Genomic DNA, 15,604 nt, shown 5'->3' with positions numbered 1-15,604 from the left:
TTGTTTTGTTTTTTTTGTTGTTGTTGTTGTTGTTTCCCTTCGTTTTGGCTCTAGAGGATTAGTCCTCCTGGCTGGGACCTAAAAGGGAACCTCAAGAGGTGCACCAAATATCCCTCCTTGTCTTCCAGGAGTTGTGCAGCTCCCATTGTCCCCAGTTTTTCTTTTTAGCTGTTCTTCCAAAGACCTTTGAAAATGCTGACAAACTGAATCCAGGTACTGCAAAAGCCAAGAAATGGATGAAAGGCTCGAGCCTCACAGGAGAAAATGGATAAATTCCTCAGCTGCCAAACTCCAGGAATGAGGGCTGACGGATCTGAGGATGGGGGCATTTGGGATACAGAATCCTGCAGGCACATCTGGTTTGTTCCATGTTGCAAATTCAAATTGGACTTGGCTTTTTCTGGTGCTTGAATGCAAGTCAAATGGCAATCAGACATGTAGACCTCCCATGCTGTTACAAGGGGAATTAAATGGGAAACTTTTCAAAAATATGGTAAAAAAAATGCAGGTATGGAGTTAATGCAGATAAAAATGACAGAGCTCTTTGAAAAAGTGGAGAGAAATAGCACAGAACTTTTCCTCTGCAAGATTCCCCATATTCCTGCTCATTAATCCTGAATCAGATTTCTTTTCCTTTCCAGTTAGAAAGTTGAAAAATGAGGAGTTTTATGCTCAGAGGAAGCTTGCCTTGAAGCTTTCTCTATTCCAGGGCTTTTCAAATGCAGAATACCTATAGTTGGAAAAACTTTTGGCTCCTGTGGATGGGAATGAGGATGGACTCCCCAGGCAGCGCTGGGGTTAACAAATCCAAAATCACGACCTGCACTTTTCACATTAAAACATTCATATTTTGCAGTAAGACAAAGACTCTCTTGGTGAAAATCTGGGTACTTTTCTCCAGGGAAAGGATGTTAAATTTCACTGGGTAACTGATGAAAATTAGAATTTACCTGAATGCACTCCTTGGGTTCACAGGCTGGGAAATGCATCTCCTTCAAATTGGATTTTGGGCTTTCAGCCTTGAGCAGGCAGACATGAATGCAGTCAGTTTGATGCTAAAAACTCACATTCCAGTCCATTTGGAGCTCCTGACACTTTGCTTTGAGCCAGTGAAGCCTCCAACCTGAGAAACGTGGAGCCCGTGATTATGAGTCTTTGCTGGGCCAGGGCTGAATTGTTAAACAAAGCAGAAAAAATGTTTGGACAGAGTGAATTTTGGGAATATTTTGCTGTAGGAAGCTGGAATAGGGAGAAAGGAGCTGTGAACACTCGGTCATTTGAGCTGGAGAGGTGCCCACCCTCACAGATATTTATCTGAACCTTGCTTTAACTTGTTTATCTCCTTTGCTCATGGGGCTGGAGCTTCCCATCAATCTCCCAGCATTTCCCTACAATCCTCCCAGAAGTGTCAATGTCTTTCTCATTTTCAGCTTTCTCTTTCTGCAGGCAGGAAGCTCAGGGCCTTGAGAAAATGTTGAGTGTTCAGAATTTAAAAGGTATTAACCAAGCTTTTAAATCCACAGGATCCTGGTGCTTTCTTGGGCTGGAGGCATTTAATAATTTATTTATTGAGTTATTTTGTGGGATTCCTGTGCTGCTCTGGAGTTTTCTGTCCCCTCGGTGAGCCCAGATGCCAATCAGAGACCTCYTTCTAAGAGAAGCATCTCTCATACACCCCTACAATTCCACTGCTCTACTCTTTTTTATTTATTTCTGGGTTTAGGTTGGGGTGTGGTTTTGAGTATTTTGGTTTTTCATTGTTTAGGTTGATTTTTCTTTTTTATTTTTATTTTATTTTTTTTTAAAGAGGGTAGTGACATTTCAATCCAGGCCAGGATTTGATTTTCTCAGATCTCAGAGATTTAGTTATTTTTTTGAAATGTTGCTTCCTGATGTTTTGAACTCTTCAATCCTCTGCTCTCAGGGTGCTCCTCAAGCGTGCAACTGCTTGGACATAGTGGGTTTTAAAGGAAAGAAGAAAGCCTTAGGAATTCCCAAATATTTTGCTTTTCTGCACTTCTAGATTTATCCAAAAACCTCTGGTTATTTTCTGCGTGCACCTGGCCAGTTTTTTATTCCTTCACTGTTTGGGTATTTAAATGTGTGAGTCTCTTGTGTCATTTTAGTGCTGTCTTAGAGTTGTGAATCAAAGAATTCTCAGTCTATCAAATGAATAATCAGTTAAATAAAAAAGAGTAATTRAGTGAAAAGCAAACAACCCAACSAAACCTTTTTTTCCTTTTATTCTCCTCCAGAAATTACAAACTGATTCCTTTTTAAGGGTTGGGAAGGAGCACAAAGCTTGAGTTCAGGTTAATTGTAAYCACACAACTTTCCTCTGAAATCACTGTCTGAGCAACAGCTCCAGGCACTGTGAAAACTTCTGTGCCTTATGAGAAGTGTTGGGGTTTATTAATTTCTCTTATTATTTCATATGAAAAAAATAACAGCAGATGTGATGCTAGGGGAAAAAAAAAAGTATAAATGCCTGAACTCTGTGCTAGAGCAGTAAGGTCTTCATAAAGCTGAGACCTTACACTTTATAAAAGGTTTTAAAACCAAGCTGGATTGRTTTGAGGTATTTCCTGTCCCAGGCTCTTTATGTAGGTCGAGTATTGATCCCAGATGTGCAGGGCTGGGCAGGGAGGGACCAGCCTGGGGCTGCCAGCGATGCTCCCTCAGTGCTGCTGGAGGGGAAGGGTGCCAATTCCAGGGGGTGAGGGCTGATTTGGCAATCCCAGCCCATCTCTGAGRGTGCTGAGCTGTGTTTGCAGCCCTGGGTTCAAATTTTAACATCACCACCAAGGAGCAGCTCATTGCTCGGGGAGCTTTCCGAGCAGGGATGAGTTTTTTCTGAGGCAGCAGAAGAGAAGGGATGCTCAGGCCAGAAGGATGATCCTGTCCTGCTCACCCAGCTCCCCCTGCAGATACAAACTGCTGCAGCTCTGAATTCTGTTGGCAATTTGAGTATTTTTAGTTTTAATCATAAAAATGTGGAAGATGACATCTCATCTCTCAGCTGGGATGAGTAATGGCTTTGCTGCCTAAAGGCACAGCTTGGGCTTCTTCATCAGCCTGGAACTGGAGCTTTCTGGCTCCCATCAGCAGCTGAATCAGGGAGCTAAACTGGTGGAAAGCCAGTTAAACTGGTAGGAAAAAAGGTTAAACTGGTAGAAAAAAAAGTTAAACTGTAGAAAAAAAGTTAAACTGGCAGAAAAAAAGTTAAACAGGTAGAAACCAGCCCATGAAACCCAAAACTGAAGAGCCAAGTGATTCCATCCACGTCCATGATTGACTCGTGTCAGGCTTTGAGCTGCCTCATGGAAAGGAGTTCATGCATCCGTTTCAGTGTCATTTTCAACTCATTTTCTGCCTTGTTGAGAAGTAAAAAAAATACAGTTTTGTCTGTGCTGGAGCTTAACTGGATTAAAATGTGAATAACGTTAAGTGGAGCTGACTGGGAAGTGCTGATTCCAGCCATTCTCGAGGGTGAATTTGGCACTGGGGACTGGAGGTGGCTGCAGCAGTGGGGATGAAATTTAATGGCTCATCACTGCTAATGAGGATTCACAGTTTCTCAGTTTTTCCCTGCTCCGTGTGTTTGTGAGCTTCTGGGAGAGTGAGGAGGTGAAAGCTGGGTGATGTCAGGGTAAKGCCATTGATTCCAGAGGATTTAGGTGYTTCCAGAGAATTCCTGAAGCTGTTYTTGTGCATCTCAGCCCCAAGTGAGCAATTCTCATCCTCAGAATGGAGCATTTCCATCCCCTTCTCATGTCCTCCTGCTTGGATCCTTCCTCTGGGCCACCTCAGATCCATTTTTTGCTCCAAAATCATGGCTGTGCTGCAAAATCCTTAAAAACCACCCAGAACTCTGTATATATAATTAAATAAATACATAAAATCCTGAAAAAACAGCCAGAACTCTGTATATAAAAATAAATAAATATGTATAAATGTATATTTCTAGGACCAGGAGCTGTGGATGCTTTCCAGTTTATTTATGTTTGAGGAATTTTCATGGCTGTGCTGTCACTCTGCCCAGTGAATGTGCTATACCAACTATGGATATATTGGATTTATTTACTGCTGGATAAAATTCCTGCYACAGTTCTCACAGAGGGGGAGGGAAATAATTGCACCACAAGCCAGTTCTGTACTCATAAAACATTTTATGGATTTATACTGTTTTTGGTAAAATGCACTCCAGTGGGGGTGYTGATAGGGTTAAAATGGAGCATTTCTAAGATGTCTCATTTAATGAGCCGTGGTTGTATCTTAAGATCAGAGCTATTTTCTGTACTTGTTAATGGTATTCCAAGTTTTAGTGTTTATTTTTAATGGCTGCAATTAATGTTCTTAGTGCAGGATGTTTGCTCTTGCAGCATACCTCAGTGACCTGGTGTTTTTAGCTATTTCTGGCATTGAAGATGTATTTTTAATGGTAATTTTTGACCCGTGCCCAGCCATTGTGCAAGTGGTCGGTCTAGGTTTTGCTCTCCATTTTTTTGGCTAAGGCTGTTTGTTTGGCTCTGGAAAAAAGAGGATGGTTTTAATTTTTGATGGCTGCACTCAGTTTTGTGGCTTCATCTGGAATTACAGAAAGTCTTCACCCTGTGCTTCAGAAAAAAAAAAAAATCAGAGGAGACATTTTAAAATTAATAGCTCAGAACTCAGCCTATTCAAAGCTCAAAATAAAAAGTTAAGGACTGTTATGATATTTTTCAGGCTGGATTTTTTTTTTTTTGCCATTAAAGATAATATAGATAATTTTTTTTCAGAGTAATTGAATCAAATACTCTGTAGATATAGGGGAGATCTTTACAGGTGTGGGTACAAATGGGAGGGCACCTCGTGCCATGTCACAAACCTCATCCTGTGCCAGGCTGGTGGCAKCAGGAGGCTGAATGTGGGAATGAATGTGATATCTGGAGTTTAGAGGAACCTCTTGAGTCCAAAGGCTCGGCCAGAAAACTCCCAGACTCTCTGGAAACTCCTGCTCCCAACTGTGCCAGGAATAACAGAAGCTCTTCCTGCTAAATGTTTTGTTGCATCTCGAGCCAGCCAGACCTGGGCTTGTGAGAGAGTAAAAAAGGTGAAAAATAGTGAAAGAAAATGAAAAAGTCTATTTTCTGCATCTCATTTCATGTCAGACCTGACTTAAACAACACAGATAATTCTTAATTTACTCATTATTTAATTATTGGATTATCAGAAATGTGCTTTTTGTGTACATTTCACCTGGCAGATGCATTGCAGCATTAAAGTATTTTGATTTCCTGTGACCTAAGGATTCCTTTAGCCACAGAAATTGGACTACCAGAGTTTCCATTAAAAGATTCTGCTGTTGGAAGATTAATGATCAACTACACTTTTCATAGGAAAGCCTCTAAATTTAGCTGCTAGGGCAAAATTTATTATATTGGCCCCATTAGGGATTTTTGTGCAAGATCACAACGATCTAAGAAAGGTGTGAATGGTATAATAAGCATTAAAGTCTTCATTCCCACAAAAGATACATTTATTTGTGTGCTTAATTTACCTGTATCAGTTGCTTCAAGGTTTTGCATCTTAACTGCAAGTTGAAATGGTTTGTTTAAACACAAATTTAACCTCATATCTGCCCGGGGATGGGAGGTTTTCAGGCTGCAAAAAGCTGATATTTCTCCATTTTCAGATCTCACTCTCGGTGTTCATGAGGAGTTGGAAAAGCCCAGATTTGTAGGGATTGAAGAGGATTCTAGGCATGGCTCTTAAAATATGGACTGGAGAGGAAACATGATGCCTCTTTCTGCCCTTCCATTTGAAAGGCTGAACACATTCCAAAACTGATGGAAATTCTCTTTAAATAAAAGAATGGTTTGTCTGCTTTGCCTCCGAAAGAGGAGGACAGAATGATTTCCTAAAAGCATCTTTATTCAATACAAGAGCTATCAAGGCAATCTGGGCTTGGCTGGCATTCTTTATTTAGACCAGAAGGAAATAAAATAAATGAATAATTTAGGCAATAGCAATGAACACCAGTGTTTTCCTTGCCCTGCTCATGGATACATCTTGTRGAGTTGTTTCTAAGGATATCTGCTRATACAGTTTGTGACACAGAGCAGYYAAAATTGCAGCACAGCAGCTGTAATTCCACTGCAGGAGGAAGGAAACCAAGCTGGCTCTGCAAAAGTTGGGAGTTTTGACCAGAGCTCAGTGGAAGATGCTGCATCAATAGTACAAAACCATCACGAGGATGAAATTGCTCTCAAACACGAGGCTGAGATTGCAAACTGAGCCAGAACTGGCTTGGGGAGGGAGCTCAGCAGCACCTGCAGGGATTCCTCTCTTAGAATGAGGATCCTGCTGCTTTTCTCCCAGTTTGGGATGGCCACTGGAGAAAGAGGAGCCAACAGAGGAAGAAATTATTTGTATTATTTGGAGCAAAATACTGTTTTTTTCTTAGCAAGATGAAAGAAAAAAAAAATTGATTTGGTGGTTTGGTGAAGTTACAGAAAGCAAGTGCTTTCCTACTGATTCACATGGATAACAGTGAAAGAATAAATTTCAGGATACTCTTGAATTATGGTAAAGATCCTCATGATTTCACTTGGAATATTGTAAGGCAGGAGTTTATTGCAGAGTTTTCATCAGAGTGACCCCTTCTGCCTGCTCCCACAGCCTCATCTTGGTTTCATTGGCAGCTCCTTCTCAATTGAGCATTTCCTAACCTGATGATTTTCCAGACAACACAAGGAGTTCATCCTTGGAAAATCAAGAGAAGCCACACGCTTTTCTCTGAGATCACTGAACCTTCTTGGTCAATTATTGCCCTTGAGCTGCTCTACAAACAGAGATAAACACCAAAATACACTGGGGATTTCTTCAGCCTGTAAATCTCCATCTTGAAGCCTAAATCCACTGGCAGCCCAGGGATTTTGCAGTTTTATGGTGAATTAATAACTTTTCAGCCAGAATAAAGCCAGACCAGGTTCTTGTACATGCATGGGCAGGTGAATGTCACTGCAGGGAGCTCAGCCTGCTCAGACAGGTGTTGCCAGGCTCAAAATCCTTGCATTTCCTACAAGTTTCATCAAATTGGGCTCTGCACAGCAGTGGTGGATGGGGACTGTGCCTGTTCATCCCATGGAGCAGGGATGTGACACCTGGGATAGCTCTAGAAAACTTTGCTGAAGTTTGGTAGCAGAGATCATGATATTCTCTGGTCATAGAGCCTTTCCAAACACAGAGATTTTCCAAATTTTAATTTATAATTCCCAGCAGTATCTGTGGATTGTCCTTTGGCTTTGGTAAATGCAACATAAATGTTGTATTAAATGATATTTTATGAACTGAGCATGCAAAAACAGCTTGTTTTTATTGTCAGGCCACCTTTATTTTCAGCTCAGAGATGGCATAGGCAGCTCAGGGTAACTCTTGGGAATGGTGAGATGGTTCACAAAGGAAAATATACCAAAGTACCAAAGCATTCTCAGCATTCCACCATGAGGGCGATTTCCAAACCTGTCCTGGGTATCTCGAGGACCAAATTTGTTAAAAAAAGCAGGCAGCTCCCAGCTCTGTGATTTACTCCCAGAGCCCGAGACTTCTTCCAGTTGGAACATGATAAAAGATGCAGCACTCCATAAGGAAATGCAATTAAAACAATCACCAATGAAACCAAAACCCTCCCAGCTATTCCTTCCTTCTACATCCTGTCTCTTCCCCGTTTTGGATAATTGAATCGAAATCTCTTTGAAATGAGGAGCTGTCTGCATTTTACTCTTATGTAAGGCTGAGATCACTGTTGGTACTGTAGAAGACACATTAATTTTTAGCATTTATCTTTACTGCCTCTGAAGGAGCCATTTGGCCCTGATTTGTGTGAGAACTCTCCTGAGGATGAAGGAAGGAACAGCAGCGTGATTTGACAGATGCAGCATTTTTTCCTGAGGGATTTTAGTTTGTTGTGAGCTAAGCAGGAATCTGGGAAATCTCGTGGCTTTGCCAGTTTGTGCCTAATAATGCAAAGCTGCTCCTGAAATTTGGACACAGCCAGGATGAGGTTCTCAGGTACATTCTCAGTGCCCAGGGCAGTGGTGGAGTCCCCATCCCTGGAGGGATTGAACAGAGGTGTGGATGTGGCCCTTGGGGAATGGCTGGACTCGATGATTTTTGAGGGATTTCCCAACTTTAAACCATTCTTTCATTCTTTGATAACCTCATGACATTTCAGTGAGTGATTCAAAAGCAAAACATTTTTCTGCTCATCATCAAAACAGCCTTTTCCCAGCCTCTTATCTTCCAAAGCTAGAGCTCCAAGCACTGCTTGGCTAAAATAATGACTTTTGCTTTTCTGTCCTCAAGGCTGTGCAGAATTTGGGGCTTAGAGAGACGATCCTTGGGTCAAAATTGCAGTTTTTGTCACCACCTTGCAGAGCTCGGCTCTCTGGGCTCCCAGACCTCTGTTACAGATGCTATTGTGCAACTGAAGGGATTCTCAGGGAAGTTTCCAGAACAGATTTTAATTAGAAACATAATTTTGTACAGTAGCTTGGAATCGGTACAGGGAGGAGGAAAAATAATCCAAGTGAGAGATGAAAAAGAAAACGCCAAAAAGAAAAAGAAAAAGAAAAAGAAAAAGAAAAAGAAAAAGAAAAAGAAAAAAATGAAAAGAAAAATAAAACACCAAAAAGAAAAATAAAAAGGGCGTTTTAGCGGTGTTTTGCCCTGAAAAGCTCTTGGTAGGGAATGCTGTGCATATCTGTGAAAAAGTGAAGCACAGAGTGAGCAGGAATAAATATCTGAGCCCCTGAAAACGGTGTAAATCTGAATTTTCTCACTGATTTCCTGAGAGCTGCCATTCCTCACTGATCCCAGCCCTGCTGTGCTCATTTATCCTGGGGAGGACCTGACCAGCTTGGCACTGCCAAAACCCACAAACTCTGAATACTTGTTTGTTTTGTGTCGTTTCATTTTTTTCCCCCCTCTTGTTTAATTAAAATTTAATCAATCTTTTGTTGCCTAGATTGCCCTCCACTTGGTCTGGAGACATTAAAAATTACTGACTTCCAGCTCCACGCCTCCACAGCCAAGCGCTACGGCCTCGGGGCCCACCGGGGCAGGCTCAATATTCAGGTAAATTCCATTTTTTTTGAATGGCTCCAGGTTGTGCTGCTGAACAAAGAGAACCTCTGGAGGGTTATTGGCTCATGGAATTCAGATGAAGGGGAAACTTTGGGATTGCAGGAGTGAGTGGGTTTGATGGGAAACCTTTAGGTTCGTGGGGTAGGTGGGAGAATGTCCAGGCTTGGGGTGCGAATCCAGAGCTCTGTGAGCAAGGAAAGGGAAAGGCAACTCTGTTCTGAGTCCCAGGAAATCATCCCAGCCCCAGGAAATCATCCCAGCTCCAGGAAATCATCCCAGTTCTGTTCCCAGCCCTAGGAAATCATCCCAGCTCCCTTCCCAGCCCCAAGAAATCGTCCCAGCTCCCTTCTCAGCTCCAGGAAATCATCCTAACTCCAGGAAATCATCCCAGCCCCATGAAATCATCCCAGCTTTCTTTCCCAGCCCCAGAAAATCATCCCAATCCCAGGAAACCATCCTAGCTCTGTTCCCAACCCCAGGAAATCATCCCAGCCCCAGGAATCATCCCAGACCCAGGAAATCATCTGAATTTCATTCCCAGCTCCAGGAAATCATCTCAATTCCATTCCCAGACCCAGGAAATCATCTCAGTTCCATTCCGAGCTCCAGAAAATCATCCCAGCTCCCTGCCCAGCCCCAGGAAATCATCCCAGCTCCCAGAAATCATCCTAGGTCCCTTTCCAGCCCCAGGAAATCATCCCAATCCCAGGAAATCATTCCAGCTCTGTTCCCAGCTCCAGGAAATCATCCCAGCCCTAGGAAATCATCCCAATCCCAGGAAATCATCCCAGCCCCAGGAAATCCATTTCCAGACCCAGGAAATCATCCCAGTTCCCTCCCCAGCTCCAGAAAATCATCCCAGCTCCCTGCCCAGCCCCAGGAAATCATCCCAATCCTAGGAAATCATCCCAATCCCAGGAAATCATCCCAGTTCCCTCCCCAGCTCCAGGAGCTCATCCCCGCTCCCTTCACAATCAGCCTGCAAGGAAATTCTTGCAGCAAGTTGATTTTTCTCTGTTAATGACAGTGGTTAATTGAAAGTGTGCTTTCCAATAAAACCCTTTCCCTAAGGCAGTTTTTTCAGAGGCAGGGATTATACTGCCCAAAAAATGCTTCACTTCGGGAGTCACTAACATGTAATCTTGTCTATTTTATTTAATTTAAGATTAAAAATGTGTTTAGGTGCTTTGCAGGTCCAAATTCCATTTTCCCATTCCTCGTGTTTCTGTTCCCCGCTTTATTGGTGCTGTTCTCTGAATTCCAGTCAGTCCAGACTAAAAATGTTATTTTGGCACTGAAACTTTTCAAAGGCACCTGGAATGTGCAGGTCCCTGTCCCTGGGGTTTCAATGTTTCATTTTATGAAGATTTCTGAATTTCAGTGCTATTTAGAGGGATTTGCTCCTCGGCAGGAGCAGGTGCAGCAGGTTGATGTTGTTTCAGGTGGGTGATGAGGTCTCTGCTGATTTTGCTGCTCAGCAGAGGAGATGGCAGCAGGCTGGGAGAAGGCAAAAGGCTCTGGGGTTTGAGCTGTTCAGAAGGAAAATACCCAGCCCAGCACAGCCAGGCTGAGGTGGCTCTGGAATTTTGTGAACATGGAACACTATGGGGATGAAGACACAAGGAGTTTTGTGGGCTGGATATCAGCACAGAGCTGTCACAATGTTCATGGGACTGTGGTGTTCCCCCCACCAAAACAACACCAAATCCTCTCTCTCTGGGCACAGCAGCCTCATCATCTGATGCAAAATCAGCTGAGGAGCTCAGGGCTCTCCCCAGGTAACTGGCACTACCTCAGCTCACAGGGAATTTGCAAAATAATTAAATTTTTCAAAAGCTTTTGAGGGTTTGTTTTGCTTTTCTATTTTTTCCCCTTGTTTTGATTTTTGAAGCATCAGTCAGTGTGTGCTGAGTGCCAAAGGAGGACAGGCTTAAAATGGGATCAGATCTTGTAGGATCTGCTTCTAGGATCCCAAATAATTATTTGGGATTCTGATTTTGCTGCCAGTCCTGCAGGAATGTGGTGATTAAACTGGGATTCCTCAAAGGTAGGAGCTCTCCTAGCAGAGCCCAATATTTTGGAGATCCAGCTGCAAGTGGCACAACCAGCAGTGATTTAACATCATCAAGAAAAATCACGGCCTAAAATAATATTAATGGAGGCTCTCTGCCTTCGGGGATAAATTCATTAGTATTTGTCACTTATACAATAATTAAGAATGGTTGAAATGTGAATAATTAGTCAAATTTTCTTTCCCTTCCTCATTTTCCTGGTTGGAGAAATCCAAACACTGAGGATTAACCAGGTAACGCAATCTTCCCTGCTGGCACTGGTTGCTATAAATAAATACCTGTGATGAGTAATGCTTTTTTTTTTTTTTTTCCCCCTTCCAAACTTCTTATGGCAAAATAATTTTTTTTTTATCATCCTGCTGGGAATGGAAAGAATTTAAGCAGAGGTGGTTTGATATTTGGTGTATTTTTACTGCTGCTCCAGCTGATTTGTGGCAGAAGAGTGGTATTTCTTTCTTTATTTGAATATATTTTGGTACCATCATCTTTCCTCTCATTATAAATAAGGCTTTTAGAACAGTGATAATGTGAGCAAGTTTTTATTCTGCTGTGCACACATCTAATTTGGAACCAAAACACGAATTAAAGTCCAAAGTCATGTTATTTGTAAAGGAATTATAACCCTCCTTTTATTTTCTGGACACATAATAAGCCGTTGATTTGGTTTAGCTGAATTAAAATTTTTAACTTTCACACTTGGGAATAACTTATTCTTGAGTGACAGAAAAAAGCCTCTTCTCCTCTGTCCAAAAGGTATTTTTTTTTGTAAGACACTGCATATTGAGAAATATTTTTGCATTTGGCTGCAAGTGAAACACAAACTGGGTTAGACTTGGAGTTATTCTTGAATATTCTGTGAAGGAAAAAAGGATTTGCTCAAGATTTAGCCCTGGCTCCCAGTTTTCATTAGCTCCTTCAGTCTGCTACTTAAAAAGATAATTTATGTATCCATGACATAACTTAAATCTATTATTTTTAGTAATTCAATATGGATTTTTAAAATTCAATTAAACACCTTACTAAGGAAAGGTATCTTGATCTGTATTATTTGACAGAATATTTGGTGGTAATTGTTCCCATTTTTCAAAAATAACATTTTTGCTAAAGAAATTTAAAGGGTTTCTAATTATTAAATATTTGTTTGAGTTTATAAGTTTGTTTATTTTATAGAAAAGAGATTTTTTGAAGTGGCCATAGGGAAAATTAAGCACCTTCAGCAAAAAACATAGACTTGAAGCTTGAGAAGAGAAATTGTAGGATAAATTTATTGAGTTTTTTTTCCCCTTCAGAAACACTTCTAAAAAGAACTTMTCATTGATTAAAYTYTTTTTCAAGTAGTAKTCTGTGSTGATTAGAGTTCTYTTTACCTAGTAAAACACCCTTTTTWTAGCTTCAGAGAAGCTGATGTCAGAAAACAACAGAGCAGGAAGAAGTAGCAGCATGGTTTCTTMTTTTCTTTYTTTWTYTTTTTTTTTTCTTTTTATGGTATSTTTGCTTCTATTTAAGGCCAGGRTATTTTAAGCTGKGGATAACTAAAACTCCCCATATWTGATATTCAATTTAAGCRTAACTTTWTTTAAACCCAGCTGAAACCATGGATACTCAAATATGTAATTCAGGTGGGAGGGGTTTTTTTTAATAAAATAATCACTTTTTTTTCCTTCTTCTGCTTTCCTCTTCTCATTTAAATGTGGAGGAAGGGTCTTTTTCCTGATGAGGAATGGGAAATATCCTCAGCTGGAGTAAGAACCAAGGATTAGCAGAGAAGGGAACTTGTTCTGCAGGAATTGGGGATTAGCAGGACCCTGTTCAAGGTGCTCTGGAGATCCTAACACTTCCTGGCAAGTCTTGGTTTTAAATCCTGAGGCCACTTCCAATCCCATCTTATTTTAAAATACATCAGAACCTTTTCTTGCCAAGGGCTGTAGCTCAGGTCAGTGGTTGTGTTTGTATTCTCGTGTTTTCCCATTGTTCAGCTCTCCTTGAAGAATTTCTCTCCTGTTGTTAAATAGACTTTTCCTCCATGTTTTTTTTTTTACTTTTATACAAACTTTGCCTTAAAACAGAGTTAATGCAGAGAAATAGGGAGCTAAATTTAATTTTGGTAGATGGAGGAAAATGAATAATTTTTAGGTGACTTTAGCTCTGAATATCTGAGAAAGGGAGAAGGTTTGGGAAAATGGAATCAGTGTCTGTGTTTTGCATCACTTCCTTCAGACCCATCAGATTCACACTGGGAAAAGGGATTAACCAGTGCATCCTCCTTGAGTTAGACCCACCCAGTGCCCATTTGGGTAGAAATAACGTGTAAACCTCTTCATTTTCATTTGGGAAATATTTAACAATATCCCTTCTTGGCATTGCATGGATGACAAGGATAAATCCACATAAACCACAGATGAAATATCACAAAAATCCATGTAGCCCCAGAGGACCACATAGCAAAGCCTCTGTGTTCTTCATGGCAGTGTTCAGCTTGGTGCCAGACATTTCCTGGGCTTTAGAAGGAAAATAAATCTCTGAAGGCTTCATATGCTACATTTCATTAAATTCTGGTTCAGGTTTATTTGGAAAGCAGCTTACCCAAAATACATTCAGTTATTTCTTTGAAAATGCTGGGAAGGCTGTTTGGGGTGGGTTTCCCAGCAGAAATTGGGATGCAGATACTCAAGTTGGGGTCCAGCCAGACATTCCTGAATTTTTAACCTTTGCCACCCCAGCTATGAAAATCAATAATTCTGGTTCTTGTGGGAAGTTGTGTTACTGTTTCCTTATGCCCTGTATTCTGTTTTGCTGCTGCCAGGGAAAAAGAGATTGTCTGATCACTGACCTTTATTTCTATGGACTGGAGATGGCTTTTTAGGGTTTTTAAAGTTCTGCAGACCATGTGGATCATGGATAAAGGCTCCATCAGGCCACAAGCACAGACAGGTGAACAGTCTGAAGCTCTGTTTATTCTTTCTGCCTTAAATTAATATGTAAATAGTTTTAAAATATTCTTAGTTTTCAAAGGGACTTCCCAAAATTTCCTTTCTCTCTGTGAATAAGAAAATTTTTTGGTCAGGACCTCAATGTCCTTAAAACAATGCCAGAGGAGTCAGTGGGATGAATGACATGTTCTTTTCTTTTCCCATGCAAAACCTTCAGTTTGTTAGCTCTGATTTATGGTCAGCTTTGCCTTCTTTTCAGGCAGGTGTTAACGAAAATGATTTTTATGATGGTGCTTGGTGTGCAGGAAGAAATGACCCCTACCAGTGGATTGAAGTAGATGCTCGAAGGCTGACAAAATTCACTGGAGTCATCACGCAGGGAAGAAACTCCCTCTGGTCGTAAGTACATGCTGGTTTTTTTTTCTGTGGAATTCTGACTTTTCAGACCTAGAAATTCATGTCTTGATGTGCTTTGGTTCTTCAAGAAAAAAAAAAATAGAAATGCTGTGAGACATCAAGTAATTGAATGGGGCAGCAGTAAAAGACAAAGTTATATAGGGAATAAAATGGAAATTTAAGGGTAACAAATTTCTCTGGTCCTTGTCTGCATCTGGGCCTTTACACTCACTTTCTATTTGTTGGGGTTAAACTTCCTCATTCTTCAATATTCTTCCAATGTGATTTGCTTAGGTAATAGTTTTGGGCCTTTTTTTGTTTAGTTTAGAATAACCACTCCTCTTTGAGGTGTCCTAATCCCTGGGCAATCACCAAGTAACTGGTGTAATTCCAAAATAACACGATTTTTATGGGAGTAGTTAAAAAAAGTATGGTATTGTAAAAGTACTATACTTTACAGTACCTATATACATTAAAATTCTATATATGTATAAATGTATTATTTATAAATTTATATTTATGCACTTATTATTCATGTTATTAAACATAGTATATTATTTAAGCACATATTTACGTATCATAATGTAAATATATATTCTATATAAATGTTCTATGAATATATATAAATTCTATATTCTATATAAAATACAATCTTTTTGAGCTTTCTGGCTACTGCTTGTGTTAGACAATACATACATGGCACTGAGAAATAAGCCTTTTGCATGGGTTTGTGTGCATTTACTGCTCTGTGAGTTTTTCTCAGTGTATATGAGGGCTACAGCAGTCAGATGGCAGGAACAGGAACTGGAGGTGAAGATTTGAAGTTTTTTCCCTGATCTTTACATGTTTGTTCAGCCTTTTAGTTTGTCATTGAGTCTCACTGCATTATGTGAACAAATAATCCCCCTTCTCCTTTTACCCAAACCTGCAAGAGATGCATAACCCCTCTGACAGATCCATTGTGGTCAGAACTCTCACTTAGAAAATGAATGTAACACATAATTAATTGCAAACCAGAAAAACACCATTCTATCTAAGAAAAAGAATATTTTTCTTTCAACAGGTTAATTTTCTGTTTTA

General features: G+C 40.5%; 1 protein-coding gene across 1 annotated transcript in view; it reads left to right on the top strand.

Moving 5' to 3' along the window:
- Positions 1-14,527, top strand: part of LOC130582487 (inactive carboxypeptidase-like protein X2) — a gene marked incomplete at its 3' end in the record, with an annotated part of 22,673 nt that extends 8,146 nt beyond the window's left edge. Inside the window, exons 3-4 of the mRNA XM_057381214.1 lie at positions 9,008-9,117; positions 14,388-14,527. Of these exons, the coding sequence (XP_057237197.1) occupies positions 9,008-9,117; positions 14,388-14,527 (250 nt within the window). The remainder of the gene's footprint in view (positions 1-9,007; positions 9,118-14,387) is intronic.
- Positions 14,528-15,604: the final 1,077 nt, after the last annotated feature.

The sequence above is a fragment of the Malurus melanocephalus genome, unplaced genomic scaffold (genome assembly GCF_030028575.1).
Source record: "Malurus melanocephalus ecotype Western Australia unplaced genomic scaffold, MMel_1.1 scaffold_498, whole genome shotgun sequence".
Classification (NCBI taxonomy): domain Eukaryota; kingdom Metazoa; phylum Chordata; class Aves; order Passeriformes; family Maluridae; genus Malurus; species Malurus melanocephalus.
The sequence above is the reverse complement of the archived record's forward strand: the minus strand, read 5'-3'. Positions and strand labels throughout refer to the sequence as shown.